At 34.7% G+C, this 19,357-nt stretch overlaps 1 protein-coding gene across 2 annotated transcripts in view; it reads right to left on the bottom strand.

The window, feature by feature from the left end:
• LOC150094342 (uncharacterized) overlaps window positions 1-19,357 on the bottom strand; it is a 484,937-nt gene that overhangs the window by 429,366 nt on the left and 36,214 nt on the right. For both annotated transcript variants that reach the window (XM_090412362.1, XM_090412363.1), the window contains exon 3: window positions 11,086-11,229. In XM_090412362.1, coding sequence (XP_090268488.1) covers window positions 11,086-11,229 — 144 coding nt within the window. The remainder of the gene's footprint in view (window positions 1-11,085; window positions 11,230-19,357) is intronic.

The raw sequence follows: 19,357 nt of genomic DNA, 5'->3' as shown, positions 1-19,357 counted from the left end.
AATATTGAAACCACAAACAGATTATTATGAAAAAAACTCAGAAGGCAGCTTGAGGCAATGCCACAGCATAAGAATATTATTCGTGCATGAAAAACATTCAAGGGGTGTTTAAAAAAGGGGAAAAGCAGAATCAGAAACTATACTTCGGATCATAAAGTTATATAAGGTAGTAGTTAATGGATGAGTAGCATCATTGTGGGGGAGCAACATTATAAGCATATGAGTATTAGGGAGGACTCTGATCAGCAGGCTCATGAGCAGTATAGAACACAGGCAAAAGAATGACTAGCATGATAAGGAAGGCAATCAAAAAATCGGTTTATGAAAGGAAATTAGTCAAGGAGCTAAAAGGAAATACCAAAGAATTTTTCTGCTATGTAGTGAGTAAAAGTAAAGATGATCACGGAAGATTCATTGTGACAGTGAAATCAGATTATGAAAGGAAATCCCAAAGAATTCTTCTGCTATGTGGTGAGTAAAACTAAAGATGACCATGGAAGGATAATTTTAATGCAAATGATAAAAGCAGAAGAAATGGTTAGCAACATTGAAAGTTTATTTTTCACTTGGTTAGACTATGATAAATTTAGTTTAATCCTTTATCCAAGCGTGAGCAAACAAAGTTTGCACCTGAAAATATCTTCAGCACTGAGGTAAGGTAGTACAACACTGAGCAACTCGTAGCAAAGGTGGACCACATCACTCCTATCTCAGTATCTCCCATAATGCAAAACACAACTCCTTGCGGATATGTATAATGTTATGCATTAAGGGAAGGGCCACTACCCAGATTAGTTTCGGCCTTTATTGAGGTCTCTTCAGTGGGAGCCAGGCCCAGAGGTGGAGATACAAAGCAGAAGCAATAGCAGGTCATTTTTACCTATAGGAGTTGCCAAACGGTGTGCCACCTTTTTATTAAATTACTCTGGATTTAGAGAAAGATATTGAAAGTTTATTTTTCACTTAGTTAGACTATAATAAATTTAGTTTAATCCTTTATCCAAGTGTGAGCAAACAAAGTTTGCGCCTGAAAATATCTTCAGGACTGGGGTAAGATAGTACAACACCAAGCAATTGTAGCAAAGGTGGACTAAGATGTTTGCTCACACTTGGATAAAGGATTAAACTAAATTTATTATAGTCTAACCAAATGAAAAATAAACTTTCACTATCTTTCTCTAAATCCAGAGTAATTTAATAAAAAGGTGGCATACTGTTTGGCAACTCCTATAGGTAAAAATGACCTGCCATTGCTTCTGCCTGGTATCTTCACCTCTGGGCCTGGCTCCCACTGAAGAGACCTCAATAAAGGTCAAAACTAGTCTGGGTAGTGGCCCTTCCCTTAATGCATAATATTATACATATCCGCAAGGAGATGTGTTTTGCATTATGGGAGATACTGAGATAGGAGTGATGTTAGCTTGGTCCACCTTTGCTACGAGTTGCCTGGTGTTGTACTACCTTACCCCAGTCCTGAAGATATTTTCAGGTGCAAATTTTGTTTGCTCACACTTGGATAAAGGATTAAACTAAATTTATTATGGTTAGCAACAGTTATGACAGGAATAGATGTGAGAATGCAGCCAGAGGAAAGTGAAAAAGTTCGCATATTGCAGAATCTTAATGTAAATATGGTCATGAAGTTGAATGGTATGATGGCTCACGTATTATGAGAATGGGCAAGTTATTGGCCAGGCCTCTGACTAGTCTCAGCTCTGACAAAGTCACAAGGGAGTGGAAAAAAAAAAAAAATGCGGTAGTTCTTTCTTTGGAGATTTACTTCTATAGCAAAGTGACAATAGCATAAAGGAAATAGCTAAACAATAATACAGCATAACTTTCAAAAGCATTTGAGGATATTGCTCAGAACTATATGGTCAAGAAGAAGCTTCTGTGATACAGAATCCTCCATGAATAAAGCTGATGTAAAACCAGTGCAGGATTAAAGCCCTAAGCACAATCTATCAGTGATGTCCCTCTCAGCATGTGCTCTCTTATTACACCTTATAAGAATGAATGTTCTGTCAGTTAAGCCACTGCTTAACTGACAGATCATTCAGAATTGAAAATTCAGTTTTCTTCCAGGCCAGATGCCACAACTCTATTTTTGATAGGAGATGTTGACTGGAGAGGAGGATGAGCGAAATGGGTTGTCAAAAGCAACTGTTAGTGCTCTGCCAGTGAATAAATTCAAAGAGAAAATAAAATTGACAAGAATCTAGAGAATGAGAAATCGCCAGTGGAATTGTGTAGGAGTGTCAATGGGTTCAAGAAGAAATAAGATAGTAGTTGTGTGAATTTTTGTGTTTGAATTTGTGAAGTTGTGTGAAACAGATAGTGAAGAACTGTCACAATGAGTTTTTAGATTCTATGGAGATGTCCATATGATAATATGAAACAACACTAACAATCATGCATTTGGCTGTCTGACATCAGTACTTTTAACACTTAAAATAAATAATTATTATTATTATTATTATTACATAACACCTCCAGGGAGTCCAAAGACTCATCAAGGGAGAGCACTTACTCTACAACTCTCCATCTCCACCACTTCACCAATCCAATTCTCCGTCTTCACCACTTCATCATCTCCACCAATGCCATCTACGACTAGTATTTTCACGGACAATCACAAAACATCCATGCCCATGGCAGGATTCGAACCTGCAGTCTTTTGGCTGGAGAGCGGGTATGCTAACCACTCAAGCCAACAAGGCCAGCAAATATCAATGTATAAGGAAATGGAGAGAGAGTGACATAGCAGACTATTACAGAACAGATGAGTACATTAACAGTCTTAAAAAAAAACTATTTTATTAGAAATCTGATAACAAATTGCATGAATGTTTGCGATTGTCTTAAAGTGAGAGAAGAGTGATTTCATCAATCTGTGTGGAACTGCTTCCCTACTTACTGGTGGCCAGAAGTGACTTGGAAAAGTTCCATGTCTAGTGAAGGGTATCTGAATTATGTAAAAAATGTATTTAGAAATATAAATATATACAGTGAGTCCTCAACTTATATGAATTCAAGTTATGAAGAATCATAGATATACAGCTGCAGCACCTGAATTTACAGGCAACATCTATCAAGTGCCACTTTGAACATAATAGGTTTTCTAGTAAGCTGATGCATGGCCGACAGTGTAATTGCCATTTCGTTTGTTTCTACCTTGAGCACAAGATGTTCTGTTAGTGAACTTAATGGATATGTTTCACTGAGTTATCAGTAATACTCTCAAGGACATCCCAAATATATGGATTTAAATAACTGAAAAGTCCTCATTTTAAATTTAGAACCTGATTTTGAGCAAGTGTTAAGTTTAAGAAGTATAAGATTCCTCCCAACTACCATAACAGATAATATATGATTAGAAACTTCTAACATTTTAAATAATAGTAAAGCAATAACTAATAACCTCACCAAAACTGTAGCAGCTGTGAAATCATTAAAACCATCAGGATATCATAATTACTAGAGCCAATAAAGGAAGTGCTACAGTTATTTTAAACCAATCAACTTACCTTCAAAAAATGAATCAATTAGTCTCACACACAACAGCACCTATCAATTCTGCCACAGGTGGAGCTTATGCTTGTCCCTATGCCGGTCCTAAGCTTGGGTAAAAGTGGAAGGTTGAGTGATGGGCTAATCACCCATCCTCGTAAAGAATTCCTGATTACAGAAACAATGAGTGAAGCAAGAAATCGTTGGGGCAGAATGCTACAACCTGTTCCCCCCTCCCCGACAGATGACTACTTACAGGATTTTGGAGAGGAGCCAACAACTATGATGCAGGTGTGGCCAAGCCTAATGGAACCTCACTTGCAGATGAGGTCAATCACACATCCTAAAATTAAACTTAAAATTGGAACATGGAATGTTCTCAAAATGTATCAAATTGGAAAACCTGGGCAGATAGTCAACGAGATGAGTAAATATGGTATTGATAAGTTCACGATATGCTGAAGTTGCTAGCAAGCTAAATGGAGAGTGAGAAAATAGAATGGCCTGGACAGCTAATTTTATGGAATGAATGTCATTTGAAGTGTGTGATGTGTTGATCTTGGTTAGGAATGTAAGGAAGATCAGCTTCAGGATGCTGCCATATAGCAAAAGCTCCATCCAATCATTATATCCAGAAATAAGTTTGTAGCTGTATGGACACAAACAGGCTTCAAGACGTTTCAGTACATGCGATTAAACAATTTAATTATATAGGGTGAGAAAGCTTGCGACAACAACTGAACAGTCGTTGTTATTCTGGGAACCCTCTTAATTCCACAGAAACAGTTATTCTAGCCAAGGAATATGACTTCACCTTAGTTTTGTGAATATTCCCTTTCTAGACTTTCTTCATCATATTGAGTGTAATTTGCGTTCTCTCTTATCTCAAGTAATGATGTCAATAAACTATGAGTTGCAGTTGTTTCTGTACTACTCAACAGTACGCTGTCTCAACCAAACCTTTCTCAAGTTCAAAGCTAACACAGAATAGCCATCTGACTATTACAAAAGTCAACAAAGATTAGTAGTATCCATAACATAGTAGTTATGGATACTACTAATTACAACAGAAAAAAACACTTCTCTTACATGAGAGAATTATTCACCAAAAGATAGGGCATAACCTTACAAAGACCCAAATCAAGAAACTGAATTCAATACCACACAAAGCTGTCAGCAGGGATAATGATACTATCAAGAAATTAAAAACTCATTTTGGTAGAACCACCCATTTCTATGATCTACTAAAAATACTTAAAGAATGTGTCCCTCTTACATCAAATATAGACTGCATTGACTCTCCCACATATCTCATAGCAAAGTTTTTAATAAGGCTTTTATGTCCTCTCACTGGTCATTCCTACTCATTAATAAAAAAATTGTTAAAAAGTTTTTGTAATTTATAAAAAATTACAAAAATAATTTGTTCATGCATGCTACAGATACTATGGTCAGTATTTATTCACTAATCTTCCATTTTCTGAAAATCTTCAATTGCTGCTATAAGTTTTCCTTCTGATATAATTAAATTGTTTGATTTTTCAATACATTCAAACTACTTTAGGTGTAAAAACAAAATTTACAAACAGATCAACATACTGTCATGGAGAGTTGCACTCCACACCTCCTTAGTAAATTTATAATGAAACATCTTTAAAGCTCTTTTATGCTTCCATACAGCTGCAGCCTTCTCTCAAGGTATACTATGTGATTGATATATTTGCTATATAACCACATCCTGAATCTGATCTTCTTTCATTATCATCAATTTCCCAATATGCACTCTCAAGAGGTATTCAGACTACCATGACAGTATTACATGATCAAGTTTACATTATTATTATTATTATTATTATTATTATTCTCTTATCAACAATTTTTCTACAAATTAGTCTATTAATTGTAAGCACTCCAATATTGTCATATCTAACATTTTGTATGTTTTTTTTTTTTTTTTTAAGGCACTTCTGACTAAATCAACTCCATCTAGACCTTGGTCATCCTGGATCCTTTTCTTGCCATCTTAGCATCAAACACCTGTTTGATGTTTTTAATATTTCCTGATGCTCTGCTAACAGATTCTTGAATGCTGTCAATGTCAAATTCTTTTCTAATATCTTCATTTTTTTTAAAGTATGATTTAGCCACTGACACCACTCCCTTAATTTTTCTCAGAAATGTCAAATCTTGGGGTCTCTAGTTTTTGATCAAGTGCTTTATTTCTAACCTAACACTCAAATTCATAACTTAAACTGGTTTGAACACAGTCTCATATACTGGAAGTTTGGTGTTTTGGCTAATTTCTCACTTATCCCATATAAGTTTCTCCAACTGACTCCTCACAATATCTTTGCTTATTTCATTGTCTATTTTCAAATTTAATTTGCCACCTTAACTGTGCCTAAATAGCTGAAATATTTTACTTGTTCTATAGGTTCTCCATTCAGAATGCAGCTGAAATTTTCTATATTCCTGCCTATTTTCATAGTTTTGGTCTTTTTGTTGCTGATTTTCATGCACAATTTGTTACAACTGTTATTCAATTAGTTAGAGAACCATGGAGACTTGCACTGGATGCATTTAGGAATACATCCTCTGCATAAAACAAAGAGCTAAGTTTGGTATCTCTGATTTTAATATCAAGTTTAATACCACTTTCTTTCATCATGCGATCTATATAAATAATGAATAACAGTGGAGATAATGTGCATTCGTTTATCTCTTATATTTTACATCAAACCATCTTCCTAACTGCTGACTGACAACTTAAACATAGACTATGTATTGTGATGTATAATATTCAATTTACTCCATACAACTGAACTGTTTTGAAAAGCCTTTCTCTGGGCTCCTTGTTATATGTCTTTTCCATATTTACAAAACTAAAGTACAGATCATGGTCATATTCCCATGATTTCTCAACTATTTGTCATAAATTGAAAATCTGATCTTGACAACATCTATTTGGCCTGAACCCAGCTTGTTCTTCCAAGTTTTTCTTCCACAATTTTTCTTAACCTCCTTTCAAGTATGTTTGCCTAACATCTTGTGTCCAAATGGGTTCTTATTTTTCTATCCCTGTAGGCAACTTCACCACATACCTCCCTAGCTGAATAATTAATCAATGTTTTCTACAGAGCTTGCCAATAAGACTCCAAGGTTTGGTTCTTGTTTTCCAACTGTTTCATTTTATTTTTCTTCAATAATATTTGTTAGTTGAGTCGACAAAACCTGCTGAACTTTAATTCTTTTTTAAACCTTTTTTATACACTGTTCTTTTCAATGTGATATCCATTTTTATCCTGTTTATCACTAAGTAATGGTCACTTCATTCCTAACTAACATCAAAAGCAAATACCCTCAGATCACATATACTATGGAAAAGGAAAAAGTTGGAAAATTAGCTTATTGTTGGAAGTTTTTTTCACTTGGTTATACTATAAATTAAAGATGCAAAGAAATTATATTCTTGGTTTAATCCTTTATCCAAGTGTAAGCAAACAAAGTTTGTACCTGAAGTCTTTTCAGGACTGGGCAACTTGTATATAGAAGCTAATGACTTCACATCACTTGCCTTAGTATCACATAATGCAAAGCACATATCATGTATAATGTCTAAAATGCTAGTCCTGAAAATACTTCAGGTGCAAATGTTGTTTGCTTAAACTTGGATAAAAGGATTAAACCAAGAATATAATTTCTTGACCTTTAATTTTTAGAAAATTAGCTTGATTGGACATCCTCATCTTCTGCTCTCCATGTGGTGTGGTGTACCAATAACTTCAATATATCATTAACCTATCTTAACTAGTTAATACATATGACAAGATTCAGTTCATCATCCTTCTCTGAAAATTATTATTTCCTGACCTCCATGGAGTCAAAAGACTCATTGTTGCAGGTCAATACAAAATCTAGTATACCACTCTTTAAACTCATATACTGCCTGCACATTTACCACCCTCTCAGGCAATGCATTCCATGCTCCTACCATTCTCTATGCAAAAAAACTTGCTTCTTACTCTTTTACTCACCACACTCTTCTGCAACTTCCAGGGATGACCCTTGTCCTTGCTCCTTTTCCTCGTTCTACCATATGAAAAATCTCACCAGTGTTAACATGATAATAACCATTTAATAGCTTAAATGCCTCACTTAAATACCAAACTCTGCAATCTTCATGCCCTCAGTCTGAAATCTGGGAGAAAAAAAAAAGTTCCAAAATTCACCACCTTGTCTTGTCAGATGTCATCTCCTTCCAGGAGGTTGACTACCATGTACGGTTTTGTGCTTCTCTTTTGCATTCTTCATAGAACAAACAGGTCCAGTCCTTAATATTTCTCATGCAATCTGTTCTTTGTCATCCTCTTCTTCTTTTTCCTTGTATCATTCCTTCTAGAAGTGTTTTCTGTATGGATTCATACCTTAGTTTTTCTTTTCTTAATGGTTTTCAACAGATTCCTATCTTCTCCAATCATCTCTAATATTTCTAAATTAGTTTTTTTGGCAGTCCATGGGATTCTAAGAATTCTTCTGAGGATCCAAGTCTCAAAGGCTTTTAGTTTATTTTCACAATATTTTGATATTGTCCAGGTTTCTGCTCCATATAGCAGTGTTGACTATACGTAGCATTTGGACAGCCTAATTCTTGTTTTTGTGTGAATTTCCCTTGACGTTAGAATGTTTTTTATGCTAATGAAGGTTGATCTAGCAATTGCTATTCTTCTTAATATTTTCTTATCACACTTTCCATTCTCTGTAATTAGTTGACCCAAATATATATAACTCTCTACTCGATCTAAAGTATTTCCTCTGATCTTAATATTTATATCGGGTATTTTCCCTTTTTCTCTTGTTTACCAGCATGGTTTAAGTTTTTTTGAAGTTGAAATTAAGTCCATATTTTTCACTTAGCTTCAGCATCTCTTCTAGCAGGTTTTGAAGATCCTTTTTATTTTCAGCTAGCAGTACTGTATCATCTGAATATCTTAAGTTGTTTATATTCCTGCCTCCTATACTGACTCCTTTAAATTCTTCTAATTACTGGAAGACATTTTCAGTATAGAGGTTAAACAATATAGGAGAGAGAACACAGCCTTGTCTGACACCCTTCTTTACTGGGAATTCCTCCGAGATTTCTCCTGATATTTTTAATGAGGCAGCTTGCTTCCAGTATAGATTTATCAGTAATCTGGTATCTTTACCATCTACTCCTAAATTTCTGATGCATTTGATTAGTTGTCCATGTTGTATGTCAAAGGCATTTGTGTAGTCAATAAAACATAAGTAGACTTCTTTCAGCTTCTCCAGATATCTTTCTATAATAGTTCTAATGTTGAAGAGTCCTTCTCTAGTTCCTTTATTTTCCTGAAAACCAGATTGTGTTTCATTAATTTCCATTTTGATTTTATGTTTATTTCTTTCTAGGATGATAAACTTTTGCTATCTGATTGTTCTGTACTCTTCATATTTGATTGTTTTCGATTTTTTAGGTATTGGTAGGAACGTTGAGTGCTTAAAATCTTTTGGCAGGTGTCCTTTCGTATATTTTGTTACATATGTCAGTCAGTGATCTTATAGCCTTATCATCTAAAGCCTTTAGATATTCTGCCATAATTCCATCCATTCCTGGAGCTTTTCCTGGTCTCAGTTTCCTAATGGCATTTGTTACTTCCCAGGTAAGAACAGTAGGCCCCTCCAAATCTTCTTGCATTGGCTTATCTATTCTATCATGATTGTAGAGTCCCTTTGAATACTCTACCCATCTATCCCTTATTTTGTCTTTCTTCATTAAAATGTTTCCACTGGTATCTTCAATGCAATGAGAGCTACCCTTTTGCAAGATTTGCTAGTCAGCTCCCCACTTCTCTAACAAATTCACCACCAGGGCATTGTAAACATCAGATGAATGGAATTTGCATATCATGTAACTCAGCAGGTGCCAGGAGAATTTAAATAGATGAACAAAGGATTTTTCCCTTCATTCTGGTTGTTAATACCATCTACAGTGATGGCACTAACCTTGCCCCCAACATGCTTTGATCGTGATGCTACTACCTAAACAATTGCAATGCTGTTGCTACACTCCTCGAAAATTGAAAATTTCCTCATCTGAATAAATGTGAAGCAGGCCACGAATAACAGCATTAGTTCATGCAATGCATGTCTTACACAACTGTCTGGAAAATTCAACATTTTCAGCATTTCTACTCATTCAAGATAATCCTGACACAGCAGGACTTTGAAAGTCGACTGACATTCACTTTAATATTCCTTTCTTGAGTAGAGTTGAATGCTGCATGGTCATGGATGATTTTGTGGGAAGATGAGGCTCACTTTCACCTGAAGAGAGCTGTGAATATCCACAATTGACATGCAAAACCTGCATGCAATCTAAGATATTCCTTTGCATTCACCCAAAGTTACTGTCTGGTGCAGGCTGACAGCTTTGTTTATCACTGGACCATTCTTCTTTGAGGACTTCGCTGAGCAGATCTGTGATCTGCTCAGCGAAGTCCTCAAATAATTTTGTTGTGCCAAAGCTACAGCAGTGCCTGTGCATGGATTCAGTCATTTTCATGCAGGATAGGGGACCCCTCCACACATCAGTTGATCCATACAGGAGATTCTTCAAGAACATTTCACAGAAGCCAAAGTGATCAGCTGTGCCTTCTGAAGTGCTTCACTTCAAATTCCTTTAAGCTAATGAATTCACTTGTACATCACATAGCAGCATTTCCAAACCTATCAAACCAATTTCTCTCTTTTTCTTCATACATCTCTGTTCTCCAGTAAGGTTTATATCACATGGTTTTTCTCAAGAACTACAATATCCCACTGTTGAAGAAACTATAAATAAGTTCTTTTTTCTTTCTCCTTTACCATTATTCATGCACAGCACTGAAAGGCTACAGGTTTTGCAACTTCTTTTCAGACTGATATATTTACACAAATAAATAAATATATTATTTTCAGTGCATCCATAGTTTAGTTGACAATGCCTGCTGGTCAAAAAGACATGGTTTGAATCTCATCTCAAATGCAAATAACCTTCATATGGGCCAACCAAAGGTTAACTAGCCTCATATGGTGAAGGCAGAGTTTTTCCTCTCCCTGAAACTTAGGTTTTTCATTACACAACACAGATAAACTGGCCAAAGTATACATGCAAATATCAGAGCTGAAAAACACAAAAGAGAATTCACTGTGTTAGTTAAGTTTCTATAAATACATAATTATGTGGCTGTGATGGGCCACTGAGTCTGACTAAGATTAAGTCATTTTTAGTAAATAATGTTTCACTAGCTATTTTGCCAACTTTAATACAAAATTCAATATTAACATACTTTCAGGCATTGTAAAAATCCTCACAAAACTATGCATGTTTAGCTTTAATGATCTACACAGCTACAGTTAGCCTATGTCTTCTGGCTGATATGGTAAGCTAAATATTCTGCAGTTATAATAACTGATATAGTAAATTAGGCTGCAGTGTTAATATATCAGGCTAGTCTTAATATAATAAGCTATAGTAATAATCAATAAATAAGGAAAAGAAGAAGTGATATTACTTACAGAATAAAACTGCCAAAAATGGGGAACTTTCAACCAGTGAAATTAAGGCACTACTAGAAATATCTTCTATATAGTCAGTATCTCCAGGGAGAGTTTTATGTTCTATTAACCAGCTTAATACACTTTGTTCATTATGAAGATCACCTAAAATATATGAAAGAAGAGAGATATCACAAAGATGTCCTATAGTATATACAGTTTTTTTTGTTGTTGTTTGTTTTAACAGTCATTATTACTATTATGTGACACTTCGAAGGAGTCCTAGAACTCATTGTGGGAGAGTACATTACCTCCACTACACACAACTCGCTGTCTACCCTATACTTAATCCTCCAACCATGAACACAGAATACTATCTACCACCCATCACCACCAATAGTATTTTTTGTCTGTAAATTTTCATACAGCCCAATTCATATATTTCTTACATATGGTCAATGAACTATTCATATGAAGATATAAATTCCTGTATCAGGAATACACAGAGGGTTAGTGCATTTGCTCCCTAGCCAAAAGGCTGTGGGTTCGAATCCCGTATTTAGGCATGGATGTTTGCAATTGTCTGTGGAAATACTAGTGGTAGTGGTAGGCAATAGATGGCATTGGTGTAGTTGCAGTCAATTGGTGGAGATGGAGTTGTAGAGTAGATGCCCTCCCTCGATGAGTCTTTGGACTCACTGGAGGTGACAAATAATAATAAAAATAAGTCTCTAAGGAACATTAAATATAATGCAAAATGTAAAGAAAATATTGACTGGTCAAGGAGGAAGGTAGTGAAGTTATAAGACAGAATTTCATCGTGGCCTCAAGAATCATATGGAAAATTGCTAACAGGTACGTCAGCATATGTCCTACAGAACAGAGAGAAAAATGTAAGAAAGCTAACCATGAATCCAGGTAGTTAAACAAAGGTCATGGGAAATAACACAGAAGATTAAAAAATTAGATAAATATAAACCCTTCATTATGAAGGATTTTTTTATGTATGTCCTACATTTCTTCTCTAGTATTTCGATACGTGTTAATAAATATTTCAATATATAACAAGGATCTGTAGTAGATATGGAAAAGGCACATGGCAAGATACCAAGAAAAGAAATCTATTTAAAAGACTACAATTATATGATGTAAACTGGAACATTATATTGAGCAATATGTGATCTCTATTTGGATTCTATGTCAGAAGTTAGAACTGAAGGTGGTACAAGCAAAATAGTCTGATGTAAAATCTGATGAAATTAGATCAGAACTCTCATAATAACAATCAATAAAAATAGGAAATAAAACTGAATATGAGACTTACAGAAGAATTTCCTATTGAGTGGTTCATGTAAGATTTATGCAAGCATATCTAAGGTTAAGAAATAATATAGAAGAGAAACTTGGAAAGATAAAGCTAGAAGATAGTGAGATATAATGAGAATATAACAACAATTATATCTCACTACCTGTATTTAGGTTTTATAGACCTGGAAAATGAATACAGCATGGTGCCAAAAAAAAAAGCTGCTCAGAATGCTATGATCATATGCTATATCTGAATATATTTAAAAGCACATTTTATATTACTGTGGATTACATTATTGTAAATATTTAACTCAGTTATTTCCTAAACCTTACACTTAGCTAAGCTTGACTTAGTTTTACATTCTGTCAGCACTTTATATTAGGAAGAAGAAAGTATAAACTGGTATAAAATATATTAGAGAAAAATTTAGCATGGAAATCTGTAATAAAGAGACAAAAACTAAGAAATCAGGCTGAAACATGAAAATGTTTTCAGGCCTAATGTCCTTCATTGCTATTTTAATTGAGAATCAAGAGAACAGCTAAAACATTTCAGCCAGTTAGGCATGGTTTTAGTGAAGATAACAATAAATAAAATAAATAAATAATATAATGAGCAAAGATAGTAAGTTTAGGAGCCAGGCGAATAAATTTATATTATTGTTATTTTCCTGACTTACATGGAGTCACAAAACTCATTCTGGGATGTCAAATAAGAGAGAAATTAGCAGAATGCTAAAGTAATAGTTATACAATACAGGTGTTCAAACCAGTTTTAAGTTATGGATTCAGAGCTGTGTTCTAACACAGCTGATCAAAGAATAGAGTCTATAGGTATATGGTAGTTCTAAGAAAAATTAGGGAAATGAAAGAGATGACATCAATCGAAGAATCATATTAAAAGTGAAGACATTAAGAAGCAACTTGACATTGTCAGGATTCAAGTTGATTGGCAGCAAAAAAGATACAAAAGAAGCCCAAGATTTAGATGGATTGATGCAGTCAGAAGACCAAAATGTCTATCTGACAATACTGGAGTTCTGATAAATAAAATACTAATGTAGAAGAAAATGTTTAAATTGTAGACACAAAGCAAGTTATAATGTACACTTAATCATGTAACCTATCATAATGTCCTGCACATCACCTTGAATATAACATTACATATCAGAAATATGATGATGATGATCATGATCATTTTCATTGCTCAATGTAAGATCCACTACTTTGGGGACCAGAGAAGTGGCTAAAAAAAGAACCTCTAGAATATTACTTCTAGATTATCTATCCCTCAGGGCACTAAAATTATTCATCTACTCTCTAAGTTAAGCTCTTCAAGGCAGGATTATCATAAAAATTGGCAGTGTGTCCTATAATGCTGATACTTTTTTTTGGCTTAACTAAATGAAATGACAGGGAGTTTTTTTCAGTAAGAACGAAAGTAAATTATACTTGGCAGAAATTATATTCTTGTTTTTCCTTATTTTATCCTAGCATGAGAGCAAACAAAAGTTTGAAGTTGAAATATCTCCACCACTAAGCTTCTTGTAATAAAGAACAGTTGACTACACATCAAGTTGCCATATAAAGCAAATTGCCATCTATATAATGTATAACATTCTCAAGTACATATAATATTAAGCATTATATAGCTCTTACTGATAAGATCTCAAAGGTCAAAAGTGGTCTATCTGGTAATTCACCTGTTAATACATGTCAGAGAAAAAATAATACATTAAAGGCTACTACGGCAACATGATGTAAAGTCAAATGCTTTCTGATAATTAAGACAGTCACAAAGACATTTCATATGCAAACTTCTGTTTGATCATGCCTGGTAAAATAAGAATAAAAACAAGAATATAATTCATGTCAAGTATAACTGAAATGTTTAAAATTAATTAAAACTAATTCATTTTAACATTAACCATATTTGGAATTTGTCACAAAGGAATTATCAAGGATCACAAACAGGCAATTTGCAGTCAACTAGTCAATGCTAAAACAATGCAAACTCTATCATATCACCCCTTAAACTCATCCACTGTTTGCACTTTTACCACCCCTTCAGACAATGCATTCTGTACTCCTACCACTTTCCATGCAAAAAACTTACTTCTTACCCTTTTACTCATTATTTCCTTTGCAAATGACAGAGATAGTCGCTCGTTATTGTTCCATCCCTTCATTCTGCCATATGAAAAATCCCCCCATGTTAATCTGACAATAACCTTTCAACAGCTTAAAATCTCCCTCACTCCACTCAATCTCCACAGAGAAAATCTATGACAAAACTACATTCGAGCTGAAAGTTTCCACATAATTTCTGAAATGTCACATTTGGAAACCAAATGTTGCTATTAGGTTTCCAACAGGAAACCAAATAGCAACAGCAAAAACTAGTAAAATTAAACATAAATATCACATAACAAAGAATATATATATATATATATATATATATATATATATATATATATATATATATATATATATATATATATATATATATATATATATATATATAAAACTTAAAAGAAAGGTAACATTATTAAAAATAAATAAAGTTTTTATTATTTTCCATCTCCAATCAGGGATGGGATTTTTTACTGCCTGTGTAGTTCAGTGGAAGTGGTGTTTGAACTCCATGGCACTTGGCTGCACGATTGAAGACTTGGGTTCAAGCCTAGTTGCTGACTAGAGGAACATTTTCTAAGCCTTTTTTTTTAATGGTTCCCAAGTTAGTTGATCTCTGGCATGGGCAAGTGGGTTTTTCTCGCAGTAACTTTGGTTTTTCATCCCATAAACTCAAGAAAATAGACCATCAAACCCACTATTTTCAGACATTAAAATACTGTGCGAGGATTAGGGACCATGAGATAGTGACACTTGTTAACAGTCACTTCACTGGGTGGCAATTAACTTAGTGATAGCCTTGGACCAGTTATCTCTGATTGGCTGCCCACTCAGTCTCCAAAAGTTAGATAGGGCTAAAACGGCCTCACCTACTTGCTATGTGGGAATAAAAGGCGTTAGCTGATTTAAAAAAAATTTTTTTTATGATTATTATTTTCTCAGGTACCTCCATGGAGTCAAAGACTCATCACAGTAGGCGAATGCTAACCATTGTTCACATGATATTTATTATAACTCTCCTTTGAAGTTATTCACTGACAAGGTACAACTCACAACTATGGTAACCAATTCCACATATTCATCCACCTTCCAAGAAGAAGAAAAAGGAAAAAAAAAAAAAAAACTTTGCTAGCCATACTCTTATACAATCTCCAGAATGACTCCTTGTTCTCTCCCTCCTGACATGTATTGAAAAAGTCTCTAAGGCCAATCCTCTAAAACCTTTAGGGAGTATAATAACTTATGTTTTTATCATGTCCCTTCTTTTTCACCTATCCAACAGTCAGTGAAATCCACATGCCTTCAATCTATCCTCATAGGGAGAATTTGTAGACCAGCCACGATCTCACTCATCTATCTCTGGATCCTCATGAAATCCAGGTAACCAGATCTGAATGCAATACTCCAGAAGTGGCTGGGTGGAGGATAATAATCTCCCTATTTGGCTTGTCAGTGTGTTCTTCCACAACCATGTCATTTCAAGGCTGTTTTGGCTCAGTTTGTAATATGTCCTCTAAAATTCTACTTCCTGTTCACAATCATCCCCAAATCCCTAGCTTCATCTTTCCTGCAGTTCACTTCCATTGATGTAGTAAACAGCTTTCATCCCAAACTGCATGACCAGGTGCAAACTACACCTGGCCAGATGAAAGTGATAGCTGTTATTCTTTGCCCATATTGACAGTCTATTTAAGTCATCCTGCAGGATCTCTACAATAGCTTCATCGACTGTCGCTCTTTCTTTGTATCATCAGCAAACAACTGAATATTTCCCCCTTAAAGCATTTTCAATGTACAAATTAGACAGCAGTGGACCAAGTGCTGAGTCCTGTGGTCAGTCGCAGCTTGAAATCGTAGGTGTACCGCAACTTTCGAAATATACATACATACATACTGTAAGTACAGTGTATATGTGTTTGGATAAAATATCAAAATTATGGTAAAAATTTAAAAAAAAAATTAAACATGAAAAAATATTGTTTATTATCAATAAAATTATACAGTTCAGTATAATTCAAAATTACTTAAAATTAAAATCCATTCCTTTAATTGTAATTAAAGGAATGGATTTACAATTTTTGGACATTACAATTAAATCTTTTAATTGTAATGTCAAATATTTAAAGAGATGGAGTAAACACGATAAGCACTACAAACACCCTACTACTGGTGCAAACTGCATATAAACAACAGTGGAACTGCATGACGGACAGTGCCACATTATGCTAATAGCTCGCATCTCACTATGATGTGCATATGCTTGCGTGCATAGCAATACGACACTGTGGTAAACACAGTGCTGCTAGCATCCTTTGCCTTCCTATGTGCTACAAGATGGATTTTTATTATTTTTATACAAAATAAGAGAATTGTATAGGATTGTTGATGATAAAATTAAATATTACAAGCAAATACAAATAAATTAATAAATATGTTTATATATTGAGAAAAATTGGGGGTGCTGCAGTTCTGCAGTGGCTATGAATGAGCAGCCCCTGCCTGTAGTACACAACTAGTTAATCGGCCTTCTCCTGGATTCAATTCCCCCATATACTAATCTCTGATATCTGTCCATAAGCCACCATCTTATCCAAATTACTGGATATACATTTATGCCTATCTGCTCCAATTTATCAGAATTCCATGTGCATGGAAAATGTTTTTGCAAAGTCCAGTGGTATTCGCTGAGTAGTCATTTCCTTTTTCCAACTCAACTGTCACTTTATTATTAAAAGTAAGCAAATTACTAAGGCAAGACTTAGTCCTGATTATGTATTTTATTAACTCTGCCAATATCTGAACTGCCACTCCTGGGATACAGATTGCATATAATTTTCTACCTCTCTATGTCTTAGCCTTCTTTATACAGTGGAACTATTTTGATTCTTTCACTCCCTAGTCACCATCCCAGAACTGATACTTAAATTGAATGGTTTGGTCAGAAAAGCTGCCAATCATTTGCACATTCTCATAATACATAGGCTAAAGTCCCATTTAATTCCATGGCCATATCTGCACTAAGATTCTACAATCATAAGTATCTACAATTCATCTACTAATATTCTCACACAGTCCATGTCACATCTGGGATTGCAATATCTTGACCTAGATCTTACACCTTCACAAAATTATCACATTATCACTCAGTAACTCAAATATTTCAATGCTACTGTTCCCTCCCTACATCAGCACTTGTTAGAGTCATCCTCTGTCTTTTACTTGCCAAATAGCAAAAGATCTCTTTGGGATTTCCTTTGGCCATACTAGCTCACAATTAGCTTTGGTCTTCTTTACCATATAAGGTAACTCAACTTGCTTGCAGTTTGTACTGTTGGACTTACTAATCACCTTTCTCTTTATATACTATCCATAATTTTTTCCTTTTACTTCAACTCCTTAATGATGCTGCTTATCCACTAGCTCCTAACTCTGGGCATAGAGTCTGATATTTCTTCTTCAAACACCCCTTCACCAACTCCGATGCACTGCTAATATCTTTCCCCTACAAAGTCTTCATTAACCATACTCTTATAGATGGTACCAGAGTCATTGCCAGCAAAGGTTGGTCAATTGGTAGTCTCTGCTACTAATGGCTCGCAAAAAGTTAAGCAAGTTTGAGCACAGTTCGTAGTTGGAAGGGGCACAATCATCGATGCTGTTGGCTCACTCTCCCTCGATGAGTCTTTGGACTCCTTGGAGGTCACATAATAATAATAATAATATCCATACCCATTTATGCCAATTTATGTAGCAGATTACAGTATCCTATCAGATGTCTCTGCAAAACCAACAATATACCCATTTCCTTCATCTAACTCCAGTCACTTTATTACAAGGAATAAATATACTATATAATATAGTAAGTATATATAAGTGAGTAAATTACTAATGACAAGACTTCCCCTTTACAAAGCCATACATTTCTCTCTCTCTCCCCTGCCCCTAAACACAGAATATCATATTTCTATCCATTCATCCTTGAATTATGGCCTAAACTAACCATTTCTGAGATACTACTGATCCATAATGTGCAACCTCTGTCTTATCAAGTCCTTTAAGTAATGAAACTATATTTCCCTCTTTCCGCTCCAATGGCTCTCTTCAAGTGATGAAACAACCCAGTGAGAAGACACCCAGAACTCAACTCCCTAGTGCTTTCTCATAATACACAAATATTTCATCTAACCCCTAGCTGTATTTGCATCAATTTGCAATATACTATGCATCTACAGTTGACCCATCTATATTTTCACATTGATCCCATCAGTTACTGCATCATCTCTGCCTGGATGATATACACTTTCAAAATGATCACTCAGTACTTGAACTATCCTTCTGCTTCTATCACCTTCCTCGTAAGTGGCAGTGGCCTGGTTGGCAAAGTGGTTAACGTATCTGCTCTCCAACCAACAGGTCATGGATTTGAATCTTGGCATGGGCATGCGTGCTAGCGATTATCTTTAGGTGGGAGACAAAGTTCATCACTTGGTGTGAGGCTGCTGCCCTGCTTATTGGAGGTCTGAAGTGACTCGAAAAAGTTTTTCTTGACTACATAAAAATTAAATAAAAACTACAAACACATTATAAAAATTAATAAAAAATAGAATAAAGAAAATCCTTAGCCCATGCACAGTACTAATGTACTATAGGATTACAGCCTTTTGTGAGTGGGAACCATATATGACAAAAAAAAAAAAAAAAAAAAAAATATATATATATATATATATATATGACAAAAAAATATATATATAATAAATAAATAAAAACTGCATTCATTAAAATTATCCTTCTATAATCATCCTGGATAATTTTCTTTCAGAATATGATTTTTGCTTTCCTTGCTATGACTTTT

This window comes from Typopeltis vanoorti, chromosome 22, assembly GCF_054136105.1.
Source record: "Typopeltis vanoorti isolate ZY-2024b chromosome 22, IOZ_Tvanoo_1.0, whole genome shotgun sequence".
Classification (NCBI taxonomy): domain Eukaryota; kingdom Metazoa; phylum Arthropoda; class Arachnida; order Uropygi; family Thelyphonidae; genus Typopeltis; species Typopeltis vanoorti.
Note: the sequence above shows the minus strand (reverse complement) of the source record. Positions and strands in the feature narration are given on the sequence as shown.